The 27,335-nt window shown below is 42.7% G+C and overlaps 2 protein-coding genes across 2 annotated transcripts; both read left to right on the top strand.

Moving 5' to 3' along the window:
- Window positions 1-40: 40 nt before the first annotated feature.
- On the top strand, window positions 41-10,187 carry mbd1b (methyl-CpG binding domain protein 1b). The gene is made up of 16 exons (XM_070902876.1): window positions 41-423; window positions 1,020-1,160; window positions 2,330-2,471; window positions 2,555-2,841; window positions 2,994-3,076; window positions 3,199-3,242; window positions 3,837-3,977; window positions 4,122-4,202; window positions 4,603-4,623; window positions 4,703-4,795; window positions 5,335-5,496; window positions 5,591-5,770; window positions 5,923-6,003; window positions 6,090-6,173; window positions 8,585-8,695; window positions 8,801-10,187. Exons 1-16 carry the CDS (start codon window positions 41-43, stop codon window positions 9,272-9,274), a joined length of 2,508 nt encoding a protein of 835 aa, XP_070758977.1. The 3' UTR covers window positions 9,275-10,187.
- Window positions 10,188-19,190: 9,003 nt separating this feature from the next.
- Window positions 19,191-24,021, top strand: ccdc120b (coiled-coil domain containing 120b). The gene is made up of 9 exons (XM_070903284.1): window positions 19,191-19,239; window positions 20,051-20,181; window positions 20,719-20,820; window positions 20,919-21,039; window positions 21,162-21,221; window positions 21,573-21,726; window positions 21,854-21,955; window positions 22,250-23,287; window positions 23,925-24,021. Exons 1-9 carry the CDS (start codon window positions 19,191-19,193, stop codon window positions 24,019-24,021), a joined length of 1,854 nt encoding a protein of 617 aa, XP_070759385.1.
- Window positions 24,022-27,335: the final 3,314 nt, after the last annotated feature.

The following is a 27,335-nucleotide window of genomic DNA, read 5'->3' as shown; positions in this document are numbered from 1 at the left end:
AAAACACATTGGACCGGTTGTAGCCTAAACTGGCGCACCAATGGACGAGGAACCACTTGAGAGCGCTGTCCCTGACAGAGAGCATGTGGATGAAGATGTGGGACAAGGCACAGAGAGGAAGAGCAGTGAAGCAGAAACCACCTCTGAGGCAGCACCAGCACAGAAGCCCTCAGAACCATCAGACACACTAGATACAAAGGAAAACCCCAGCTCAGATTCAGTCGAGGAAATCCCAGGGAGGGTTAAGGAGGAGGCTACGTCCACTGGTGGTGAGCCTCCTGTTGACTGGTTTGAGCCGCTGGAGGAGGATGATGATGCCAATAGCGTTGGTAGGAATGATCCAGATGAAGAAAGCCTGGCAGGGGAAAGTGAAAGGAGTGAGGGCATGGTGGGCTGCGAGAAGACCATGAAGAAGATTTATCAGTAGGTTGAATAGTGTTTGTTTTACACCAGTGTGTGGTCATGTAACAATAGTGCAATATGCTGTCACACCAGATGTTCTCTGTAACATGTTGGTTGTCTGTAGTCCGATAATGAGCTGCATTATCTTTAGATTAGATTTAGATTTTTATGGCCAAGTGCAAGTACAAGAGCCACGTCATTATCTTCATCACAGTGGAGCTGGAAGTGGTGATTCATATGTGTTAAAGACTGATGATTTCCTGACTGAATTCAACAGGTAGTGTATTTAATTAAAGGGACAAGATGAAGTACACTAGCAAGGGAGTCACAGTTTATAGCTGCTTGGGAGGAAATAGAATGCAATCATATGTAAATATATGTGTTAATGTATTTCTATTTGTTTAATGTATTTCTATTTGTTTCAACTGGTGTTGAAAGAATCAGCTCATCTCAAACCTTCTGGTAACTTTGCCTCAATCCATTGAAAGAAAATGAATATGCAACACCTCGCAGCTCAGCATGTTAACATTTTGTTGGCTTCTCATGCAGTTTGTTTTTCCCATGTGGTACAAATATTTTTAACATCAATAATTCCCCGTTTCCTCTTTTAAATCCAGGCTTCAGATTCCCCGCCGTAAGCGATCACACCCTGATGAAGGATGGGTTGAATGGCCGATACTCGGAGAGGGCTGGAAACGCAAGGAAGTTGTTCGGCGCTCAGGTTCTAGCATGGGGCAGAAGGATGTGTATTACTTGGGGTAAATAATGGATAGTGTTGTGGTTTATTTTCTTCTTCTTCTTCAGCCTTCAATACCTTTTTAAATAAATAACCACTATCAGGTTCGTGGGAACCAAACACTGAGATACAGAACAAGACTTTTGCTTCTGAGGTATAAGATGTTTTATTCTTGCAGAAAGTACGATACAAATCTGAAGTGATTCAGAATGCAGAAATGCATCATGTGTCCCATCAAATTTTATTACCCTCATATTAAGCTCCTGTTTCTGGTTGGTCAATAATGCAATCAATCAGACGTGGAACTTTCTGATTGGTAAGATTTAGAGACATGGAGACATGGATCGTGTATCACAACGCTGTTGCTAAGCGGAGCACACCTGGGGTTATGTCTTAGTTTAGGTTGGTTTATTCACACACGTGTGGTCAGACCCAGAGTGGAACCAAAGTGCAGTCTGCACTGAGACAAAGGGAGACCCAGTGTATATAGCATGGAGTCAATTAACTCCACATGACCAAGTGTGATACCAGATGTTCTTCTGGCTTTCCTTCAGCTAACCAGGAGAAGCTTCTGGTCCATCCATACACACTTACATAGGTGCGGAATACAGACATGATACCAAAGTTATACAAACTTCTAAAAGATGTATAGATATTAAATGTGGTTATTGTCTATGTAAATAACACAATTTCCTTCAACAAGCTGTTAGTTTGTAGCAGTCACACATTTTGTGTGTTAGGGCTGGGCAATATGGCAAAAAAAGTCAATATCATAACTGTTCATATTTACCACTAATGATACATTAATAATAATAATATAACAATACATTATTATTATTATTATTATTATTAATAATAAATTCTAAGCTTCTCAAATGTGAGAATTTGCTGCTCTTTTCTGTTTTATCTGATTGTAATCTGAATATCAGCTGTTGTTTTACTATATTTAGACAATTTATATGCAAAACAACTGATTAATCAAAACAATAATCAGCAGATATGAATGGATGTAATGAATGAATGAATAGTAAAAATAATTCTTAGTTGCAGCCCTAATCAATTTAAAGAAATCCTGTTATTTTCTAACTGCCATTAGGACTTAAGGAACTGCAGCATGTGGCAGGATGTTGTAGTTTCTAGTGGTTGTCTTCCAGCTCTTTGAGGCTGTGATTGTTATTTTTTCCTCTGCAGTCCACGGGGGGATCGAGTGAGAAGTAGAGTAGAACTGGTTTCGGTGTTGGAGGGGCATCTCGACTTGTCCACCTTTGACTACAAGACCGGAAAGTTCTATGACGGCGAAGCACCACCCACACGAATTCGAAGCAGAGCAAAGGTATTGGCCTCTTTTTATCACTTAAAACCTTTAAGACATGTTAAATCTCACAGTTAGTTCTCCTCTCTTTTGTTATTCATTAGAGGAGGATCCGGGAGCGTTCTTCCTCAGAGTCCAGCTGGATGGACAGAGGAGACGGGGCAGACACTCCAGACTCCCACCACAGGCTCACCCCGAGTCTGGGGCCCAGAACCCCCCAATCCAACCAGGCAAGTTTCTCCCCTCACAGTACAATGGGAACTCCAAACCAAGGCCCTCGCAAAGAGGATCCACCAGAGGAAGATAAAATTAAACTTCCCCTTCCCTCATCATCCAGACCGCACCTGCTCCCCTCCATAAATGGAGAGATCGGGTCAGAGGACAGCACTCTGTGAGTCCATTGTTACCTCACTTCACATTTTAATCAATTAACTGCTGATGTGAGAAACAAAACGCTTGAGTGTTTCCATTCAATCAACAGGGTTTGTTGGTGGGGAGTCGTTGATATGCAGATGGACTGAGTGTCATTGTGTTTCTCTGCAGGGTCTGCGCCAAATGTGGGATTTCCTTCACAGGCACATGGTATGACAAGCAAAGGAAGAGGCCCTGCTGTCCCACCTGTTGGGGTATGTCAGTTTGTGGGTGTGCAATCTCATGATTCTGAGGCAAAAGTAGCGTTAATAGAAATAGGAAATACATTCCTGAAACTTTTACTCATCCTTCAATGTGTATTTCTTTTGAATTCCAGCTGCCTCAAAGACAAAAGAACATCCGATGATTCGTTTCAGAAAGGTAAAGCATCGTCTGTCAGCACGCTGTGTGAATCATCAGCTACATTTAAGCCACTTTAACTAGCCACAACTTTAGCACATGGTCCACTGGTTACAAAAAATTTAGCCTAGTAGTTGTATCAGTGTCTGTATGAACTCAACAACTGACTGTCAATCAAAGAAAGTACAATTCAGTGATTTTTTTAATAGTCAGTTTTCACATTGAACTGGAGGGATTCTTAAGGATTAGTACTCTATTAATAAATAAATCTTTCTCATTTCAAGTAAAATAAGGACTGCATTTAACAATAAAATGCATAGAGAGCTTTTGAAAAATGTGCATCTTAAAATGAAGTGCTTCATTTTAGAAAAATTACAAAAAAAAGTGTAGCTCGGGTTTAACTCGGTGCTCTAAAAAGCACGGCATGTGGAATTACTTTTCTCTGACTCACTTATTCCTCGAGTCACAACGCTTATTGGAATGCACAGATTTGATAGGCTTAGTAGCATCACGTGAAATGATATGCTATGCATGCAATTTGTCTGTGTTTCCTGGGCCGCTAAACCAGTGCCTTAAAGACTTTCTTTTCTCGTTCATGTCACCTGTCACCTGTAGTGGATTCCGTGTGGACAGTGTGTGGGATGCCACAACACGGTGAACTGCGGGCAGTGCGCCAACTGCAAGCATGGACTGCAGAGCCCCGAGTCCCGGAAACGCATCTGCCGGAAACGCAAATGTATATGTCCCATTCGCAAGGTAAGCTGGTGGGTACACACAACAGTTGTTTATTTTGAGGCTTGTTGTTTATGTTACTTTCACATTCATACCTTTTGTGTGTGTGTGTGTGTGTGTGTGTGTGTGTGTGTGTGTGTGTGTGTGTGTGTGTGTGTGTTCCATCAGGGCCCTGGAAGTGGAGGCTTCCTGCAGCAGAGGCCTTATAATGACCTTCCTGAAACGTTTGATGACAGCATGAGTTTCCAGGTAATAAATTGTATAATCCACTAAGATGTACATGTTTACTGTGCTCACTCCACGTGTGAACCTCATGTTGTAATAACCATTTTGTTTCTGTGGCAAATTTAAAGCTTTTCGAGCAAGGTCTCCACTGCTTGGTTGTTAAGTCAACACTGATTGTTGGCTGTGTTTATAGAAGGACAAATCTTTCAAATACAACGACTATTGGCCAAGAATGTTCTGTTTTCCTACAGGTTGGTTTACAGTCAGACTCAGGCTGGTTTCACATATTCCAAATTGTCCACATCTGAATACTGACTGTGTACACTGTATGGCATGGGCTGTAATTGCAATGCCAAAAGTGTGATGATGCATGAAAGATTTATTGAATTCAGTTCTAACAAACAACAACAATTTCCTTTTACAGAGTGAAGTTACAGACTCTCAGGTAACTTTTTGAAGTATTTATAATACATATTATTCCTATACTCTTCCCCACTCTCACTGATGATGTATTGTTCGACCAGCACCTGAGTCTCAAAAGCAGTGACACAGAGAACTTCTCAGTCAACGTGGACGTTGATGATGAGGATGACATGTCAACTGACGACGATGATGATGTGAGTGTTTTTAAAAAAAAATGTAACCCCACTGTGCTGCAGACAGAATGACAGGATTGCCTGGGGTGATACAGAATTACCAATATCTATTTTATAACAGTGACTCAAACATTTTAGATTTTAGGTCTGAATAGTGGCTAGTGGAATCAGCAACAGAAAGTGCAAATGAATACTCTGATTGAAAGAGCATTAAAACAATGTGGGAAATGTGGCATTTATGTTTGTTTCATGTGTTAACGTGAGGAAGGTTACGGCTTCCTCGTCGCCCCACACAGATCTCTTCAGTGGAGAGTTTGGAAAATGTGAATAAAAACAGGTGGATGGAAACGTACTTACTGTCTTCTTAGTAAAAAACACTGCATGTTATGTTAACTCAAAGAGATTATTTGGGTTTCTCCCGTTTCCTCATGGCTGTGTGTGGGTTGTCAAGAGATATCTTACACGTCACCTTTTATCAACAGTATTTAAGTAATTGCATAGATACTGTGTCAATGTTTTTCCTCTGTATGACTTAATTCTCTGATTATTCTTGTTGTCAGTGGCATAAGAAGCGGAAGCGGCGATCCTGTGGAGAATGTAAAGCCTGTCTCTGCAGGAAAGACTGCGGCACGTGCGATTTCTGTGTAGACAAACCCAAGTTTGGAGGCAGCAACAAGAAGAGGCAGAAGTGTCGGCTACGTCAGTGTCAGAGACAGGCAATGGTAAGAGCCTGCCAATTTCTAATTCATTTGTTGTTTCTTGCAGAGATGAAGTTGTGGCGTTGGTTTTGAATATTTCTGTGCTCATGTTTGTCAGAGACACTTGCTGCCTTTCCAGATGGGACAAGGTGACTTTGGGCCAGACGGCTCAATGCTGCCGGGCAGGCCCAGACCTCACTACACATACAGTCGAAAGTCAAGTTTAAAGAAAAGCAAAGGGTTCCAATGTGGCTTGGACTTCACTGACAATGAAGATGATGACAGTAACTTACATGCTGTGAGTTCCCAATTCCTTTGGTGTTCGGATCTTTTTATGGTTTCCTTTTGCTTGTTGTGGTTGTTTTTGAAGATTCCCCTTCAGATTTGCATTAGAAAATTAAGGAAGAATTTGTGCTTTCTTCTCACTTTGCTCATGTTTCACTGCTGTAGATGAATTGGAGCCCTGAGCCTGCCAGTGGTAGCAAACACCCCTACGAGCTGAACATGAGAAACCACCAATCATCTATGCAGGTGTGAAAATAGATTATTAGCTGCTTGTTTTTGTCACCTTATGCTTGTCTCACCACACCGAATGTCAGCTTGATTTTGTCTTCCAGCAGTTGAATCATTTGGACTTCACCCAGCGCAATGGACTTCGTGACAGAGTCCCTCACATCAGCAACCACAACAGCTCTGAGCTAGTACGTTTACGTTCTTCCCTCTTCTTTGTTTAAGTAATTAAGGCCAGAAATTAATTTTGTGATTGCTAGTAGTGTGTTTTAGGAGCCTTTTGCTTGAAATAATCCACAGCTCTTCTGATATCAAGCAGAAAAGTGCAACTATCCACTATAGATATCACATTCTTGCTGCCCAATGCTTAATAGCACTAAACCGGACTGATCATGAGTCATTGTGGCTTCCTGTTTACACTTTTCCTTCATAAACGCCTCTGGCACCTTGTCCATTTCCTTATGTATCTGTTGTCATGCTGCTCTTTGGTCTGTGGCTCAGTGGGATGAATCCAGGCCTGGTTCCAACTCCGTTTGACCAGGTTTTTTACCAGTCCGTGGTAATGCAATCTGTACCTCAAAGTGTTCCATTTGAGTTGGAGAGCTCACTCTCCCCCTGTCCTCTTGCTCTCTTGTGGGTACATCCATGTGACAGCACATAAGTTCATTTTCGGGGGCATTTTTGCCTTCATTGCACCATTTGACTGTGAATACAGACAGAAAACATAAAGAGAGAAAGGCATTGTACTGGGGCTGTTGCAATTACATGTTATGAGTCTTAACCACTTGGCACCAGGCCACCCCCAAAAGTTAATTTGGCCTCCTCATAAAGGATGCATATCACTGCCAAGCTGTTTGCTCTCTCTTCTTGGCGTTCCTTCAGTTTGTCCCTGCGGTCAGTGTCTGATGCTTCGTGACCCATCATCAGTGCTGTAGCTTTCAGTTACTGTGTTTTTTGATCCTCGCCAGTGTGAACTAGGAGGAGGAAAAATGGCAGATTTTCTTACATGGCCCCTTTCAGTTTTCCTTTTTATTTCCCCCTAAGTAGTTAAAGTTGGAAAAATAAAACGTATTCCACACTGTCTGACAGTATCAAGCATATTCTGTATGACTTTGTAACATTTTTTCATTGAAGCTATATGTTTACACTGAGAGAAATATCTAAGCCCAAGACTGCATGGCTGCACTATTCTGTCAAATAGATATACTCTGCAGTGTGGATGTCTTGTGCATAACTTTATACACATTCCCCCAAAATTTAGCTTGACATATTTGGTGTCTTTGGAAACTTTGGCGTCTCCACTGGGATTTAAAGTGAAGTTCTGCAGGTGTGAACGATGTCTTTTGTAATATCTGATCCAGCAGTTTCAGGGGTGAAGTGGTGCTTGCCACATGCCCTGCTGCGTCTCTCACATACAAAGCTGCTCTGTTTATGTTGTTTAGTTCAGTGTGCAGGCGAAGGTTGTGAATTAAGCCTCATAATCCTGGTGCTATTGCAAATACTGATGGTGCACAAATTCTGCTTTTGGTATTTGTGTCACGTACACTGTCTTGAATGCTGATGAAGCAGAAACATAAAGACACTTAGTTTGGAGATTTAAAAAAAAAAAAAAAAAATCCAACCTCGTCCAATCCCAAACCCACTTCAGACTGATTAGCTCGCTTGCTGCCCAGTGGCTAGCAAATCACTGCTCTTCATTTTCTTTCTGTTCTGACTGTTGCCCCCATGTTTATCACTTGAATCTCTGTACCGTTTCAACTCCGTGTCCGAGTCAGCTTGAAAGGTGCCGTCAGTAATATTGTTCCAGTCTGTTTGTACAACATGACAATAGTTTATGAGCGAGGGCTCGCACGTGTTGCAGGTCAGTGTTGGTTACTCTTGTTACATCAATGGCTGCCGAGCTGTCAAGCTTTAGCGACCTGTAACGTAGCTTATTGTTGATACAAGATAGCAAATGTCGGCTCATCACATGGTCACAAACTTCTGCCAATACACTGATTTGACCGTGTCAGGTTAGCAGTTTCTCAAGGGTTGAAACGGATAGCTGAAACTTTTAATGTGACATAATATGCTAACATACACTCAGTTTCTATTTTATTAGATGTTATTTACAACAGCCCTGCAATAAATTGTGCTTTCATGAAGGTTATAATGTTCAGCTTTAATTGAAACTGTTTTAAAGAGGTGTCGACTCGACTTTATGGTCATCTTGATGGCTGTCATTTCTGGTGCTGTTGAATTGTGTCGTTATACTGAGAGGTGTCTTCAATATTTTGTCCACCCCATTTCTATTACAAAATATTAAAAACTATAAACTCTCTGTATAATGACAATACACAGTTCAACAGCACCACAAACTACATCCTCCTCAATGATCGTACAGTCGAAGCAGCACCTCTCTACAACAGTTTGAACAAACACTGAACATTATAACCTTTGTGAAGGTAGGATATGTTGCAGGACTGTTGTGTTAGACTGCATTAGTTTTAGCTCAGTGTACGTACAGCAGTAAATTGGCAGCTGAGTGTTGGCTTATACTGCTAGCTCAAGCCGTGAGACGCCACCACACCAAAGTCCCTAACCTTAACCCTCATCGATCCAGGACCAGCTAAGCAGATGGGATGTGGAGAAACCCCACACAGGCAGAGAAGGTCAAAAGCATGTTGAAGAGGAAGAAGAAGAAGAAGAGGAAGAAGAGGAGGAGTTGCCCATGGTAAGTGCCCTGCTAAGACTTTTCATATTAGTTGTCTGATTAGCAACAGATACTGCAAACCCTTTAATTTTTGTGTATTTCTTTTCATTGTGTTGCTCTCTGCAGATCACACAGATCTTCAGTTTGGCTGATAACCCGGTGGGGAGTGGTGCGGACATCGAAAACCAGCTAATGAAACTGCTGCACTCTTTGCGCACCTCCGTCCTGCCGATCCTATGGTACGCCATAATGGTGGAGGGCCCGCAGCTGCAGCTCATCCAGTGTTCCAAACAGTCCAGCATGACCGACACCATGGTGCTGATAGACCCGGGCTTCTGCTACCAGGTCACCGTCCAAAAGCAGCCGCTGCTCCCCACCCACCCGCTGTACGACAAGTACCCGGCACGCTTAACCTCGGTGACTGAAGTGGTCAGTCTGCTTTTGGGCCTGGAGAACTATGTTGTGTGCCAGGGACTGCCCCCCAAAGACCCATTATCTAATAGAGACTCGCTCATACTGGAGCGGGCGTCAACATGTGATTTCTTGGTTAAGAAGAAAGTCAGCATCTGTACTAACTGCAGAGCGCTGCAAGGACTTTAACAGCAGAGACAGAACAAAGACTGCCGCAACTTTGTGCCATTTCCTTCTTTTTGTGTCTGTTTTTCTTTTGGTGATGAGGCATATGACATTTTACAGATTCACCTCTGGATTGTAATAATATGATTTGATTATTTGAAGAATCACCAAAGGCATTCCAGGTGCTGTGACATTATAATCCAGCCTCGTTTCTTCTCCAATGTCTTCTGTTGTCATGTTGGTGTAGGGCCTTTCTTCACAACTGTTAATGTCAGATTTTGGGCAGAGCTGAGATCCATCAGCCCACACTGTGTGGTTCAGTGTGCTGTTGATTGATTCACACTCTTACTTGAGGAACCTCACTCACCCTCTCACCTTTTGTTACACTTTTGAGTGGTCATTTAACCCCAAGTTATGTCTCTGTCCGCCCAAAAATGAAACTGAAATGTTCAGATCACCAGGTCAGCGACATCAGAAACAAACCAGGTCATCAATGTTGTTGCTTCCTGTATAATATGTACCCTATTTAAATGGAGTAAACCAGCAGATTGGAGTTTTTTGGACAAAATAAGTTAAGTTTGCACCTTGTCCATCGCTTCCATTTTATAGTAAATTATATAATATGATTACTACTTCAGCTGCAGGGGCTTTCTTGGTGTTTGCTTGACTTGTAGCATTTTGGTGATTTTTATGTTTTGTTTTGTTTTGTTAGGTTCACCCAGTCCATTTAGCAACAGGTTTGTTGATTCATCCAAGGTTGAGATAATGTTTAACCTTCTAAATTATTGTGTATGCTGTTAAAGGAATTGAACAAGGAGACTGTGAAATATGCCTTGTATACAAGACTCTTCACTTACAGTGAAAATATAAAAAAAACAAACAAAAGGAAAAGGGGGGAGAATACATTTCTACAAATCGACCAAAATAAATACAAATATAAAACACTGTGAGTGAGTGCCTAAGTTTTCACCCCCTTTACTATGGAACACAATTGGTTTCAGAAGTCCCATAATGTGTTGAATAGAGATAGCCTGTGTCTAATATAACAAGTTTAAACAAAGTTACTGAAAAGCAATCAATTGAGAAGGACACTGGAACATTTTTAGGACACTGAATGTAGAGTCTGAAGGTCAGCCATGATGACCCACATGGCTCCATGGCTGAGCTGGGAGGTTCAGACAACTGTTGCTTTAACAGTTGCTAGTTTATGTCGAAGAGAAAGCTACAAAAAAAAGAAGCCAGAAGACGTGGGAGACTGAAATCAAGTTAATGGGGTTTATATGGTCAGCTTTGCTTTAAAACAGTCCAGACATCAGTTATCTCTAACATTGACTGCAGATTGTCACTGTCAGAAGCCTAATTACATCCACTCTGGCCCAGTGTTTTAAAAATGACATGAAAAAGGGGGTAGGACACTTTTCATTACAATGCAGAAAAGCTAGTCTGTTGTCACATTTAAAAACAAATGGACATTGTACAACTAACAAACCCGTCAAAAGATTCATTACGTTTATCTGCAAATACTCCTCCCCAAGACAATAATCATTTTAGCAGAAACCCTAGAGAGGTTTTTTTTCTCATTAATCATCATTTTTGGGCTTAATAAGACATGAGCTGGTTTTGATTGGCAGATTCGACAGTTGAAACATGCTGAAACTGAACAATACTCAGAGTACACTTTGGTTAGTATATGCTTGTCGAATGTGTTTTCCACAATGGTATCCTCATATGAAACTGGTGGTGTAGCCAAAACTTACATTCTGTAGTTATTAGGTTGATAGAAGTGTGTTAAACCTCTTTAAACCACGTCCTTCCATATCTGTTCTCCACTAGTATGATGATTGTTATTTAATATTGTATTTTAAATAATTCAATAATCATCTCCGTTGGGATGTTTATGACTTTATCAGTGTGAAGGTTTATGCATCCTTAACATATCAGATTTATTTTTGCTTCCTCAAGTAATTGTGCAGATTTTTAGAAAGTTTGGGATCAGTTAATTAATCTTTAAAAAAATAACAACTGTTATTTAGTCTTTGAAAAAAACATTTAAAGAATTTAAGCAAAAGTTTTCCATATTTCCTGTCTTTGTCTTTCTGAAGGCAGTGTGCAAATAAACTTTTCTTGCTGACTTTCTTTTTACAACATTTAGCAAATATACCTGATGGACTTCCTACACTGGAAACACGTCCTGATTCAGTGTTAACCAACTCAGGTTTTCTATTCAGTGATCTCTAGCTGTTTAATCCCTGTCCGTGGGGGTGTATGGGGTGATGGGACTACAGTAAACTGAGCCAGATAAAGTTTCAGTGGCTGTCAGAGTGGTTTTCTCGTTGGTTGAGTTATTGGTTTTATTATTAAGCATTGTTTCAGTGGGAACCACAGCTTATGCCTTTAAACATTTTATATTGCTTGAGAGACTTCGATCTGTGGTCCACCAAGCCCTGTGTGTTAGAAGTGAAGCTTCTCCAACGCCCTCAGAAACTAATGTAGCTGATTTACAGTAGCTTGTTATGTGCGCATAAACATTTGTTATGCGTTGGTGTTCTTCTCAGCGAAAGGAAAGGACACGAACATCCTTTTAATTATGTTAGAGAATTAAGCACTAAATGTTATTCATTTTGTGATGTGTTTTCTGTGTTTTGAACCATCCAATATTTGAACATGGCTTAGATCATACTGTGTATATCAGCGTTCATTGGTAACAGAGTTTCTGAAAATGTCTTTTTAGTTGTTTTTAGCTAAAAAGAATTTGAAAACATTTTCAAGCATGTCTTCGTTATCAATTTAATTTTCTTTATTTATAGGAACAACGCAAATTAATCAAAGTTTCTGTGAATGTGACAGTGTTAGCCTGCTAGCTAATGTTCCCCTATTTTGGACTTAATATCTTGGGTTTGTCACAATTCAGAATACGAGGGTTAGGTGTTTTGACAGGACAAGAAGGTCCCGCACAGACACGGAAAATATAAACTATATTTTTAAATTGTCCTCCCAGAATAGTTGGATAAGCCCGAAGAGAAGGAGAAGGAGCGCTTCAGCTCGTCACACATCATTTCAAGCTAGTTTTCCTTTTCTTTACTCTAAAGGCGTCGTTGTGCGCGTGCCTATGCAACAACTGGATATCAGTGTTTGTATCGGGATTAAGTGGCGCACATTGGAGGCACGGAACATCTGGGAGGGGCGTCGTTGCTGTGTCGGTGTTGAGGCTCCCGGCTGTCTGAAAACATAGAGGGTTTTCATCCGGCGCAGGAGGGAAAGCTTTCTTCTCTCTGAAAGCAGGTCTGCTGAGATGCGCAGGGCTCCGACACAGCGGAGGTCGCGAGGCTGCTGGTGAATTACAATTGGGACACGAAGCCACCATGAACGAGGGGCTTCTTTCTCTTTTTCTTTTTTCCCCCCTCGTGTATTACGAATTACCGCACGTGTAATTAATTAAAGCGTTCTTCTGGGGGAGCATTTTTGTCCCGTGGTCTCACGCAGGAATGATTTTCCTCGGCTTGGTTTTGCTACAGAGGACCGTGGAGACCTCCGAAGGCATCGGTCATGCTCTCTGGTAAGAAGGGATTCTGCTCCAAGATGTCCTTCGCAGCCTAACGGGGCGTATTAATGAATCGCCGTCAACACAACCTATATGCTCTGCAACAAAACAGCTTGGCCTACATAGGGGACCACAATACGTTATGTGCTGTGTTGTGTATCATTTGGACGTGCCTTTACCTCAACGTAAAAACCGGGTTTGTCACCGTGTCATTCAGTGACACACCTGCGATGTGTTATTGCTTCCATTAATTAGTCCAGTGTGTTTCATGACCAGCCGGCGCTGCCGTCTGCAACGACTATGCAGATGCAGGGTGTCTGCTGTTGCAGCCCCAGAAGCCGGGCTCAATGTGTGGACACATGCTCTGTGCTCTCCACGCTGAGCTAAATAACACGCCTGTAAATTAAATGCACGGACCGTATCAAACCGAAGCCCAATATGTCTCCATCGTCGGCGCTCGTGTTGCATCCCGGGCGCCGGTAAACAGAAGGACATGTTGTTCGGGTGGCACATATGAAAGGCAGGAAACGCCGGGATCGCGACAAAACATCTGCGTGAATTCAAGCGGGCAGCTGCGAAGGAGTAACAAATCTGTGTCATGCTTCGTGGGAATAAACAACTTCTCCCTGTTACTGCATTGTTGTGGAGCGAAATAGGCACGCTGCCGTCTGCTGGGCCTTTATTGATTTCACAGTTTCACTCATTTATAAATACTGCTTGCTCTCATGCAGCAGTGTTAAGCCCTATTATTAACAAATGCCTGAACAAGGATGTCTGTCTGGATCTGAAAAGGGAAAAAACTCATCCAAATGTGTTGTGTGGGTCAGTCAGTGCCTTCAGGGTGTTTCACTGCTAGTCCACCTTTTGGTGCGTCTGGGAAACACCGCTCTGTTTTCAGAAGAGGATTTTCCACTTTGCTGCCAAGCATTTTTTCAAAAGTGCTGATCGTTCCTACTCTTGGGTCCTTGTATTTGCAGGGGCTTTGAATTCTCAGACCATTAGACCCTTTGCAAAGAGGTTTGGTTTAGTAGTTTTATTGCAGGGGAAGCTAGGAGACCATTGATGCTCGGTTTCATCTTGTTCAGGAGGATTTTGACACATGTTGATGTTTGTTTTCTCCCCTCTCTGTTCGCTGTTATCTTCAAATTAGCACGGCACTCTACTTTTCTGCAAAGCACTCCCTGTGGTTCTCATGACACTTTGGGTGTTACAATTCAATCAAACGACACAGAACTGGACCTTGACCCAGATTGGTGCACAATGGTATTCTTTTTGTTACATCGAGGTGACACTGCTCCTTTTATGGCGCCCTCAAGACATGGCCTGACATGATTTGAGCGTCTGGATCAGTGGCAGTTGGCTAACAAACACGCAGGTTTAGTGGGGAGTGTGAAAAATCACACGCTCGCCCCCTGATCTGGATCCAGGACCTTTCAAGCAAACCCTTTTTTACCTGTGCATTTGCATGGATGTAAAATGAAAATATGCCTTTGGCTTCATCCAAAGTGTCCTGGTGCGTAGTGTGTGTGAGCTCAGGGAATCAAATCCCAGACCTTATCAAGTGTCGAAAATACACCAGAGCAGCAGTGCCACGGATAAGATTCACCCACATTTCTTCAGAGAGAGAATCAGACCAGGCTGTTATGCATGTGCAACAATGAATGTGAGTGTATGGCTGTGGCTGCACATCGTAAGCAGCCCTGAACTCCCTCCAAAACCAAACAAGGCGGATTACAGCCACAGTGGAACATAAAAAAAACAAATTTGGAAGACACACTGTACAGAAATCCCTCCAGGTGTTACAGAGCAAAGGGAAAATGCATAGGAATAATCCCCTCGGACGTTGGAGCCACATTCCTTTCTTTATTACTCCCCCCCCAACCTCAGCTTAGCAAAATCCAGGTGGATAGCAATCACCAAGATTGCTTTGTTTCACCCACGGTAGTTGTGTCAAACGTGCAAAGGTGAGCGTCAGGGCCAGGGAGGAGAAACGGTGAGCCACGCAATTGGCCCGTCCGAGCTAAGCTGCCCTGCTGTGGGCCGATAAGCATGTTATAAATCAGTATTTCATGGATATAGAGAGCACAAGAAGAGATCATATTATTGTGGGGGGTGGGGTCACCTGACCTCCCATAAGCCCCTCTGCAGTTCTTTGGTTGGGGTTGGTCAGGTGGAGGTAGTTCAGTAAATCCTCTGCACTCAATCAGCTGTATGTCTGACCCTGACTGATTTCTCTTTCATGCACAAACCTGAACTGCATCTCCCCTTTTTTCCCCTTTTAGGTTAAAAAACATTTGGATGTTGACATTTCTGTTCCTCAACCTCATCATTGCAAGTCACCAATGGGCGTATAACATCCTTGGAGCTTGATGGTGAATGGCAGGGAGAGTGGGTAGATAAAGGTCACATTACTGTTCTCTCACAAATGAACAAAGTGAGGTTCAGAGGTCGGACGCGTCAAGAAGAAACACCCGGAAGTGTCGTCATGGCAGGTCATTGAAGCCATTGTGAGAGCCAACCCTGCTGCATTTGATATGGACTTATCAAAGCTACACAGTCTGCAATACTGTTGTAGTGTTAGTTCACTAGTTTGGACTCGGAAACGGCTCACGTTCCTCTGGCAGGAGCTGTATAGTTGTAACCCCTGCTCTGGTTATCATGTGTAAGTTCACAACAGCAGCAGCTGTGTCAACACCAACAGTCAACATGAGGGCTGCCAGCCTCACCTGTCTGCAGAGAGCTGGAGGTGATATTTCAGCTGCTCTGTAATAGTGCCTGTTGAAAGAGACTAACATCTCGTGCCCCCGTTGCCACTTGCAACAGATATGAGGTTGTTGCAGAAGCACCTACTGTTACATCAAGACTTGCTGTACTGTAAGTCATGCATATATCGGTTTATATAAATGCTGTTGACAACAGCTGCCTGTTCCTGGGACTCTTGGGCCAGATAAAAGCTGACAGCAGAGAGAGTGAATCTCTTTAAGAGCTGGGAGGCGTCGTGTTTATCAAGGGATGTGGGAGCTCGATGTAAAACTGTTGCCTGTAGTAATTTAGCTTTGCTGCGAATGTTTCAATCTAATATGCATGTCTTTTGAGCTGCAGAGAGAGCAGTGCAGTGGCTCGTGTGTGTGTGGACATGGTAGGATTGGGCCTACCTTACAGGCTCCAGTGTTTAGCTTGTCGGACTTGAATATTAAACTCCTCGCTGATTTGCATTCGTGTGATGCACGCTGCACAGGGGCAGCTCACTCTCATCGCACAGCTCATGTTTTAATCAACATGGCTCCCAACGTGCTATCTATACCTTCATCCAGAGCCCCTCCCTCACCCCCTCCTCCACCCCTACACATGCTAAGTCAACATGTGTTTGATGATTGTGTTGCGTTCATATCTCTCGTACTCGTTTCTCCTCCGATGCCGCTCTCCGTGACTCTCTGTTTATCTGATTCTTCATTGTCCCACCATCTATCCCGCAGGCTTTCTCTCTCTGGAATGTGATGCGGTCTTGTGTTGTTGTACCTGCAGCACCTCTGCACACATCTGCACACCAGATGTTTAAGCAGTTAGCGCTTGACTTCAACCGGTGAGACCACTGATCCTCTCAGGTGTGTTATTTGTTAGACTCAGTAGTGGTTAGAGGGCGACCTGTTGCTGCTGATAGATTCACCCCTGTCTTAAAGTGATACTTGAGGTAACCCTGGAGTGCCATGGTATGTTTTGGGTGGTGGGGGGTGGATCTCATGTCAGCAGTTGTGGCTCATATTGTAGGTCTATTTTCTTTTTTTTTCTTTCTATGGTCGGCACTTTTTTTGTTTCAGTTTAGCTATTGCTGCTAGCTTGCTGCTAAATTCATCTTCATTCTAAACAAATAACAACATCTTTCCACAGAAAGACTTACCAAGTGTTTGTTACAAGTAGCAAATGTTACAGCTTTCATCAACTGGATGCACTGTAGGTCACACTAAAGTGAGACATGCGTAAGTGTAACCTGGTGTGAAACCTTTGCTGAACAACAAGCAATTAAGGGATAATGGTGAATGCTAAAACATAGTGTGACGTGCAACACACACTGGCAGTTTTGTGGAGCATTACATATGTCAATTGTTGCCAGTGGCACCCACCAGACGCATACAGACAGAAGCTACAGTCGTCAGGATGTCTTCCAATATTTACTTGCTAACATTAGCGAACATTAGCTTCTGGTCATACTAGACTAAGTAAGGCTGTAGCGGCAAGAGCCCTGAGTGTGTTGAAGAGAACAAAGGTGTGGTTTATTGCTAATGAATTTAACTTTTCATTTGTAAGAAGAAGACTGTGTAATTTTTTCCCTTTAAATGACTGTATTATATCAGTTATAGTAACAAAAATGAAACAATAGTAAATCCAGAGCGCTGAAGACTGTTAGGGTTGTAAAGAGATAAAGGGCACATTTATTGAGTGAAAGGGATAACACCAAGTTTCCAAGCAAATGTTTTGGTTGCTGGACAAAGCCATTCCTAAGAGGCATGGCCGCCTTTTGGCTCCAGTATTCAGCTGCCCAGCGACCGTCCAGATGAATACCAAATGTCTCTGTCTGTCTTCTCTTGACTGCTTCTCTCAGAGGGTTTACTGCCTAGCCCTGCTGTTCAACACAGAACAGACGTGACACTGCCTCGAACATTCCCAGGTGAAAGTCCCCAGTATATTAGATCAACTTAAAATCTGATTATCACGGACGGGGTTTTGCGTAACAGGATTCATGTGATGATCTTTTGTCCGAGCCGGCGGTCGTAACTCCGCCACTTGTTTGTGTGAAGGGCTCCTACTTGTCTGTCAATGGGAGGTCAAGCATGCTGTGCGGTTTTCACACGTACAGGAGCAAACAGCAGTTACTGGTTCAGTTCCAGGACAAGAGCCAGCACAAACTCTGTACAAGTATTTCAAGTATGTCCTTGCATGAAGTGAGCCTCATTCTTTACGTCGTTTGGGTGAGGAAAACAGAGCACTATGTCTTACTACCCACCCCCCCCCCCCCCCCCTGCAAAAAACAGAGGCATAAAGCTGGTCAGTTGTGTGCAGAGCTTTGAGACAGCTGCTCAGAGTAACTGATAAGATAAATGTTTCCTTTGGAAAGACCCAGCCCTCGAGGCCTTCCATCTTGATTTGTGGGTTGAATGGAGTCGTTTTATGATTTACTCGACTGGCACGATGCTTGTTTATGGCAGCGATTTGTGAGCAGCGTTGAGTGAGAGGCTTTTGGCAGAAAACGGTATCGCTATTTTTGGATGTCAAGTCTCCAGTGGGTATTAGGGAAGAGGCTTTGTTTGTAATGAACCTCCATTATGTGGGGAAAAGTGCACATGAAACGTTGCTCACTTGCTACAGTCGAGTGAAGGCAGCATTTCTTCTCTTACATTGCCTTTTTCAATTTTAGGCAACAGTTTTATTTTTTCCCCATATCCCAGGTGATCTGATATGTAGAAGCTATGAAATATAGTAAATGTAACTCCATGCAAAGTGAATTTCATGTAAACCTTGATATTTATGACAGCAGCAAAGAGGAAACTCCACTGAACAGTTGCATTTATTCCTCGCCTCTGTTATTTATTCCATCTCTTTGCTCCTGGCTCTATTCCTCTGGCTCCCTCTCTTTTGTACCAGTAGCTATCGAGCCGTTGAGACATAAAACACACAGGGTTTAGGTTTCTCCCTCTCTGTTTCTGCCCATGCATTATTAATGTTACTTATCCTGTCTCTCCTTTTTCCTTCTCTTTGCAAACTAATTGGGTGATAATTGTATCTGAGAGCTAATTTTAGAGGATTACTCACTTTCAGGATGCCTTGAGGTACAAGTTAAGTTATGATCTGACTTTTATTGAACTTTTTATATTTTCTAAATGTTCCATAAAATCGGCTAAATGCATATTTTTAAAATGGCTTTATATATTGTCAAATCTGGGTTTATAGTGCTTTCAGTGAAGCGATGCTGATAAGAGAGATTTTTCCTCTTGAGTCTCTGATGATTTATGTATATTTTACAGCCACAGAAAAATAAAGATATTGCTCCACTATTATTTACTTTATAAGCTGTATTAGTAATATGTCTTTTTAACCTTTTCAAGGATTCAGCTGTAGGTGCCTGAACAGAGGTGCAGTGGCTCCCCCTGATGGTACCTGGTGTAATCTGATCTAGGAGACACCCATGCTTATCTACTGCTGACGTGCTGGAAATGCAACCGTTGACTCTACGCCTCAAGAAAACACATGGCTGATAAAGCGAGGTTAGAGAGAAGTAAACACCTTAAGCCTGAATATATTTTGTTTGATGCATGTCAGCAGCAGTCAAACCTCTGTCTCCTTTTCATCAGGTGAGGGCGCGGCTGGGAGCGTGAGTTGTAAAAGTCCCCAGAATTACATCACATGGAGGTCAAAGGACATCTGATCACATCCATGGGTTTGGGGGCTCCTGGTGAGTAATGATGACTCCTCACAGTGTTAAAGACAGACACGTTCATGTCTGGACAAGCCTGAAATGGCCAAGCAAACCTAGCTCTTGTTTTTTTGCTGACCATTCAACAGAAGGAAAACAAAAGTGTTTTCCTCAAGGGAACAGGCAGCTGAAAAAGCAGCTGCACGTGTGAAGGCCTTTTGTTCGCGTACTGTCACTGCAGCTGTCAGATAATCTTATCAGAGCGCTGAGTAACTGTGAGCAGACATCTTATTGTTAGAAACAGACACTTTAAAAAGCAACCATTGTGAAAACAAAACACTGCATTTTAAATTTAGTGTGTCACAACAAATCCCACGCAAAGACAAAAAACAACAGTGTGTTAGTCAGTCTCTCAAAGACTTCCCTTCCCTGTCTGTGGCTCCCAGACCCAAGCTAACTGCTTCCTACTGAAGAACAACATATTTTTAAATGCTCAGTAATTTCCTAAGACAGCTGGACATTGTAGCTTTTAGTAAACCTTTCTCAAATTAGTCAGTAGTGCATTTGGGGACAGTTTTCAGCTGGGGAGGAATACACATGTTGAGTATTTAAGCAGCAGGACGGTGTGTGTGAGACTGACTCAAAATAAACAATAGCTTCTATGTACAAGGTAGTGAAGGAGCATGTCACCCAGTGCAACAGTGTGGCTCAGACAATACTTAGTGGGATCAATTCATTGTTCATTTTTGTCGTGGGGGTTTGTTGACCATAAATAAAATATAGAATATTGCCAGCCTTTAACTTTAATTCAGTCTTTCTGAAGATGCATTATATGTGCTGTGCTCTGCAGATGTTCAAGGCTGCCAGGACAGCAAGCTGCAGGCTGAGAGGATTGCAGCGCTACAAGAGAGGAAGCAGGCCCTGGAGGCTCTCCTCAACAGCAGAGTGGGAGAGCTCAAACAAGTCTGTTTGCAGGAAGCAGTGAGTAGCTCTCACTTCACTTTTGTAACACTCAGGGTGCAAAGAGACGGAGGCATATTGCAGAGTATAGCATCTTTTTATGTTCTGTGACTCTGAGAATCAGTGATATTTGTTTTCTCATATAAAATGGGCTGCATATTAATATTTGCTTGATTGCTCCAGAGAACTAATGAAGCCACAGCTGCCTGGGCTTTTCATTAACAGCTGTTTAAAACACCTCTATGTTTCAGCCGGATGTGCGGTGACTCACTCTGTCTCTGCATGCTCTATTCTCGGATTCACAAGTTATCAGTTCTGTTTTCAGCGTAGCTCATTTACAAGTTTGAAGCACTACTCAGTTATTCTGTTTCTGCTTTAGAGGTAATTATGATAGAACCATTAGTTCTGGCACATCTATTTCAGTGCAGTCAACCATTTAAAGGGGGGGTTTATTGAGACTTGAAGTAATCTGTTAAGTGGTATCTTTTTATGCAAAACTTTGAAGCTCACAGGCCAGTGAGAAGGTGCATTTTAGTAACTAATGAATGTCCTCTGCAGGAGCTGACTGGGAAGTTGCCACGTGCTTTCCCCCTGGAGACGGGAGAGAAACCCCCACTGGTGCAGCGCAGAGTTGGCCTGGTGCCCAACACCAAGGCGGAGGTAAGTGAACACCTTGAATATCAATTGTGTTTACGCAGCAGCAGCTGTACCGCTGTGTGTACTCGTGGTCTAACACGGCTGGCTGTCCCTGGCTGCAGGATGAGGCGGCCCAAAGAAAGCAGATGAAAGACATCTTCACCGGCGCTCTCTATAGACACTCCGAATCAGGCCGAAATGTCCCAAACAACAAGAGGACAGTTCATCGGGGGTGTCACACAGGTATAATCAAAACCACACCCACCACTGATATATCTGGTTTAAGAGGATAAAAACAATTGTCCTCCTAGTTTTGCACTTTCATGCGGCATCATCTGTGACCTGAGTGGTTTGTTGTCTTTCAGAGGACACTGTCATGTCAGAGAGCACAAGCTCCATGTCAGATTCAACGTCCCATGACAATGGTGAGTCAACCGAATACAGACTTAATACATTCTTTCAACAACTATCTCTGCCTGTGGTGGATACTGTATATCCATTCATAATGAGCTTAACTAACACAGTAGTAAGCAGGCAGGCAGGCAGTAGAATTAGCTCAGTGTATTTGCAGCATTTCTCACAGTCAAAACACATCACTCACACGTAGTGGGTGGGAGAATCATTTGCACTTCTGGTGTGAAGGCACCAAATAAGAATATGCCGTCACATTTCAGTTGTAAACTCAAAATAGTACCCTTGGCTGTTAACAAAGTGATCATTTTCTGTGAGTGGGCTTCATTAAAAGATCATTTCTTTGTTTTTATCCTCCTAAAAAGAGTCTTCTCCCAGTGTGGCCGCTGACCAGCGCTCTCTGTCTCAGCCCCGGCTCACTGTGGGCAGCCCCGACCACAGGATCAGCAGGAAGTTGTCTCCAGTTGAGATTTACTACGAGATGAGGACACGCCGCAACTCTGTCACAAGCTCTGTTAGGTACTTAGATACTGCAGGCTGTGCAGTCTGCTTGATGTGTCTGAGATACTATATGTGTGTGCACATATAATCATGATTGTTTTCATGTATGGGTGATAAATGTTAAATCCATGTCGTCTTTTCACAGCCCGACTCACTCTTTACCAAGAAGTGCGTCTAACGTTGAAGGCAGAAGTGTTCCAGCTACTCCTCTCTTGGCCCGAACTGCTCCAATCAGCGTTCACGTCAGGTAATCTGTTACACGGTGCTGCTTCTGTCTGATGCAGCGCAGCTCCAGCTCCCCCTGCTGTGATTAATGTGCGGTTGGAAATGGCTTAATGACAGAGTCAGAATTGTAACAACAATTAGTGTCATATTTAGCCACCAATTTAGCCATCTTTCAGCATAAACACTGTGTGTTCTTAAGTGATTTTCTGTGAAATGCAGTTACATGGTTTTGATTATAATGACCCTCACTTTTCTGTATCCGAAGTTGCTCCGAGTCCTCTCCTAATGTGAGCTGTTGTGCTAATATCTGCCGTAGGTCGGATGCGTCGGGTGGTAATGGGCTGAAGCAGTGGTCTGGCAGCCTGGATGTGCCCTATATGATTCCGCTGGCCCAGGAGGGCTCTGCTTCCGACCGCCGAGGCTGCCCATACAGCTCCCGGGCCAGGCGCAGTAACAGTTCAGAGGCCCTGCTGGATAGGTCGAGCCTCCCTGACGATCCCGCTCCCAGAAACGGGATGCCTCCCAGAGGAGGGCCCTACAAGAGCTCAGAGACACTGACTGATGGCAAGCTGCGGCACATTCACCTGGGCAGTCCTGAGAGACACGCTGATGGCTCTGTGGAACAGGCCAAGATGCGTCTGTCCATGGGCAGCAGAGGGGCAGGTGGAGGCTACAATGAGCTATTGATGGACTACATCTGGGGGAAACAGCAGAGGATGCAAGTGCAGCACCACCTGTTCCAGTCCACAGGCAGGATCTGGCAGGACATGTCCTCTCCTCGCTCCTCCACTGCTGCGGTGCCTCCCCATGCTAACGGCTTTTCCCATTCCCAGGTGCACCTCCCCAGCGCTGCACCTCCTTACAGCCCCATGGTCCTCCGAGGGTCCCAAGCTGAGCTGCGCAGAGTCAAAGTCACCAGAACCAAATCTTGTGGACCCTTTATTCCTTTGCAGCAACATCCCCAGGACGCCATCCTCCTGTCAGCGTACGAGTCCCCTCTCCCTGCCTCTGGCACCACCACATCCTCCATCCCCAACCTGCACCCCTACCAGGCCGAACTGTCCGGCCCCTCCTTCAGCCGCAGACCACCACAATTCTCTCTCCCGACCCCAGAGGACTCAACGCGAAGCTTGCATAAAGCCCTGGCTCTGGAGGGACTGAGGGACTGGTACCTGAGGAACGCCCTCGGCTATCCTGCTGCTGCCTCAAAGGGCCACGAGGCAGGGATCTCTCGCCTCTCACACCCCCACCCGCTGGTGCACCAGGCCCAGTCTGTTCAAGGTGAATCAGCCAACCTCAACAGGTCTCAGATACCCCAGTCAGCCAGCTTCCATGGTCACCCACTGCATGGAAGGTCAGTATTTCAGTTTTTTTAATCTTGTTTTAGGAATCTTAACTTTTTCTTTCATTATTGTACATTGTTTTGCATTTGACAATTAAGTTATACTTTTACTTTTGATTGATCTGATTTTAAGGGGTATTTTGTATGTTTTAGATGCTATGTAAGAATACATTTTATTGAACTACAATTCCCAACATGCATGTTACAATGCAAATACAGTCAGTAACTCAGTATTTACCACTGAGATTGGCTTAAATATCTTTCTCACTGGAGGCTGGCAGCAAGTCTTCCAGCAGAGGACGGTGCTATTACTCTCACTCTATTCCCAACCAATCCATCTATCATCCCGTGACTTTTACAATGGTGGTTGTTTGTGTTTGGATTTTGCATGGTCAGCATTATCAGTCGCTGCTTGCCTCATGCCAAAATCCAGGCACTCGGATGTCTCCTGAAAACACAGTGAGTGAGTTTTCTCACTCATAGGCTTCCTTGAATTGCCTCAAGCTGCCCTGTGAGAGACTCTGTTATATTCTGATCACGATTCATCCTTTTTATTTCATGAAGATGTATCCTCACTGTGGTTTTACCCTCCACTTCCTGCCTCATGTTTGTGGAGTGCTGTATTCATTCGTCTTGCCTCCCCCAACAGGTCGATGGAGTTCTCTCTCTATCAGGACACTCCTCATCCTCAGATGCAAGAGGTGACCCCAAAGGAACCCAGTGCAGACCCAGGCACCCTAGTCTGAAGCAGCAGAACACACACACACGTACACACACTACATTTTATGAGCAAAAACACTGTAGCCTCACACACACATACATACATACAGACTCACACAGACAAGTTGATACAATGTGACCTCAACAGCAAAGCAAAACACGGCAACCTCAGCAGAAAGAGACTGGAATAAATGACAGACTGTAGCTGTACAGTGTGAAAAAGCCTTGGCAAGTTCCCCGTGTTATAGCTGATCCAACCAGTATATGAACTTCAAACCCAGTGTTTTCATATGGATGTGCACTGGAGTTGAGATATCTAATAACAATATGGTCATGCTGTACTTCATATATCGATATTTCTGGTCCAACATGAGCAGTAAAATCCTTCCTAATAACCCTGGAAAAGTCTCCTGAGATATACTTTTTTACAGAATATATACAACTCTAAATTACTATTTTGTATCTTCTGAGATATAAAGAACAGTTATATTAAAGAGGTAATTTATTGCTCATTAAACCGTGTGATATACAAAGATGTTATACGAGCTCACGTCATTTGAAAAGTATTAATACATGCCGGTGAATGTGTGTTTGTAAATTATATAAAAACATGCTTCAGTCTTCTTCGTTGATTTCATAGCCATTTGTATTTTTTCCATGTTCGACAAATGAAACGGGCCATGAACTGTAGCGTACTGGTGTAGCGTACTGGTGTAGCGGACGGGAGTGCCTAAATGTTTTAATATCAAAACTAAACCTTGGTTAGAAAACTTTAAAAGTGCTTTCTTAGAATCTGAAATGCTAGCATTAAGCCTTTGTGAGCTTAGTCTAATCAAAACCTGAAAGCAGCTGATGTCACTAAATTAGGGTATTTGGATTGATGTCATATGTATTGTGATTTGTTTTCTAGATCCAGCTCGGTGCTGGCTGATAAATGTAGCTTTCTCTGCGCTGACCTTGACGGAATAATTGGACCAGTTTTAGGAGAAACCTGAGGGCTGTTGTGAGACCTACTGTATGGCAGTAGCACATGACCGTATGACAATAATTTTACTCATATCAAGTCAGTTTTTTCTGCATTTACCTGTGGAGGATTTGAGTGTCATATGGAGCACTTTATGAACATCTTAAGCCTTAATTCCCTATGAAATTGTCTCCCAGTGAGATGACAGGGTTTATAATTTGAGAAAAAATTAAGGAAAGTTAGTTTTGTCAACATCTACTGAAGGTCTGTCTGAGTGTTAGTCTGTATATAGTGTGGATTGTTCTGATGAGTTTGAAGCTGATATTTTATTCCCGTACTAACGATGTAATTTTAAAACTAACCACATAATAAGTATTTAATCAGAGTAACCTCCCCCCACTCATTCCACCCCCAAGTGAGCACTATTTAATTGGTTGTCAGAAGTGAACAGAATAGGGCTGCTGCAGTTTTGAATGACGGTGTGAGCAGGTCTCATACCAGTTAAATTGTTAATGCGAATTCATGCAGGCAGATTTTTGTATTTGTAATGATTTCAACTCCTTTCATGTGCTTGGTTTTGTGTTGTTTAAAAAAAAAGAAAAAACGTTTAAAAGCCGAGTAGTTGTGTCATAATATATTTTTAATCAGAGTCTCTGCCATGTAAACATCAGAAAAATCAGAATAAGAAATGAAATCCTCTTAGTGTAAACAGAACATATTTTTTAAGCCATTTTTTTCCATTTAATGTACTTGATCTTTGGCCACTGTGGGACTCATTTGAATGTAATTCTTTACGTTTGTCATAAAGTGATGTTGTTTTCTACTCTGTTACAAACTGTAGCACACCGTTGAATGTTACCTGGTTTCTCCTGCTGTCTGATGTGTTCACATCCTCTCACTATCCAGCTTCATACAGCTTCTTCCAGCTGGTTCAAACCTGAAATCAAAGACCAAACTGCTGTGCACTGGGGGTCGTAAATGTATTTTTCATAAAATGTACTCTGTAAGTTGAAAATAAAGGATATAAATTTAGCTCTGAAGCAAATTTATTCAAACTATATTCTATTTATGAACCTATAACATTTTGTAGCTATGGACTGTAGCTCTTTCTCATCAGTGCGGGGATCGGTAATGTGTGTTAAAACCATTTCATTCAGCAGTGTGACGTGTTAATATTTGATTCTTCTTCTTCTTTTTTTAGATATTTAAGTGCAGCTGTTTTCTCTTTCCCTCCTCTCTTTATAACCAGGCCTATGAAATAAGACTAAGTAGGCCTGCCCTATACTGTATGTATGAGATTGTGCATTCATTCTACTAAATAAAGTGTCATGTTGAAATCAATCAGACATGTTTGTGTATTGTAAGACGTACAATAATAGCTGAAGCAGTTTTTTTTGTTGCTTCTTCTTCTTCTTCTTCTTCTTCTTCTTCTTCACTCTTTAGTCTTTTCTTTCCCCTTTTCTAAATAAAAATGAATTTTACTCAGTATGCTGAAATCTAAATGTTAAATGACAGGGTCACTATTTTTCACGGCAGTCTCAAAACAATAGTCAAGTGTCCATATGAACATTGAAACATAGCACTTAATCATTTTATTCATTACACCTGTGGTTTTCCTGCCATGATAAGTCAAAATGTCTCCTGCAGCATCCCTGTTTTGAGTCCAACTAGGAACCTTTTTACCTCTCTGTCCTTCACATCCTTCCATCTCTCTACTGTAATAAAGGCATAAACATTCCCCAAGAAAGACTTAAATAAAAATAAAAAGTTCAATTTAGATGAAATCCCAGTTGCACTTGTTTACAATTAATTTGGTTTTGATTTATGATGATTTGTGATTTAAAGTAAGCCTTGTTTCACTGTTATATTTCTACACATGAGTAGGTTGATATTGACCTTCTGCCTTATGGTACCTCCTGAAGCATTAACATAATTCTTTCATGGAGACCTGTAGTATTTCAAAATCCTGTAACTGGATTATAGGAAAGTCAAAGATAAAACAATAAAAAACTAGATAAGAGAATGCCCTCCTCGTCACCTCTGAAATAGAACTGGTGGCAACATGGTGATAAATGTCTGAAACACAGCAGCAGCAGCAGCAGCAGCCTGCTATTCCTGGACCCGAGTGTTTTCTCACTCACGCACACCACAGTGAGGAGCAGAGCACGCGGGCTGAGGGACCGGCTCGTTTTATTTTTATTAAAACTGGAATATCACACACAGGGGTAAGTAGGCCCCTCCTCTAATGTTGTTGAGTATTGAGTAGTTAAATTTCATCGTTAAGACCAGCAACATGTAGTCACTTATTTAGGCCAGCACTGGAATTAACCAGGCTAGAACAGACTTCCTGCAGAAACCTTCAGAATAAAACTGTGT

This window comes from Enoplosus armatus, chromosome 3 (assembly GCF_043641665.1).
Source record: "Enoplosus armatus isolate fEnoArm2 chromosome 3, fEnoArm2.hap1, whole genome shotgun sequence".
In the NCBI taxonomy this organism is placed as follows: domain Eukaryota; kingdom Metazoa; phylum Chordata; class Actinopteri; order Centrarchiformes; family Enoplosidae; genus Enoplosus; species Enoplosus armatus.
This window is presented reverse-complemented; position numbering and strand designations above follow the sequence as displayed.

Coding starts and splice junctions, on each gene's coding strand:
- ccdc120b (XM_070903284.1), top strand. CDS start 19,191: ATGGAGGTCAAAGGACATCTGATCACATCCATGGGTTTGGGGGCTCCT. Junction 20,182..20,718: donor AAGTCTGTTTGCAGGAAGCA/GTGAGTAGCTCT, acceptor TGTCCTCTGCAG/GAGCTGACTGGGAAGTTGCC. Junction 21,956..22,249: donor CCAATCAGCGTTCACGTCAG/GTAATCTGTTAC, acceptor TATCTGCCGTAG/GTCGGATGCGTCGGGTGGTA.
- mbd1b (XM_070902876.1), top strand. CDS start 41: ATGGACGAGGAACCACTTGAGAGCGCTGTCCCTGACAGAGAGCATGTG. Junction 4,203..4,602: donor ATGACAGCATGAGTTTCCAG/GTAATAAATTGT, acceptor TTCCTTTTACAG/AGTGAAGTTACAGACTCTCA. Junction 4,796..5,334: donor CAACTGACGACGATGATGAT/GTGAGTGTTTTT, acceptor TCTTGTTGTCAG/TGGCATAAGAAGCGGAAGCG.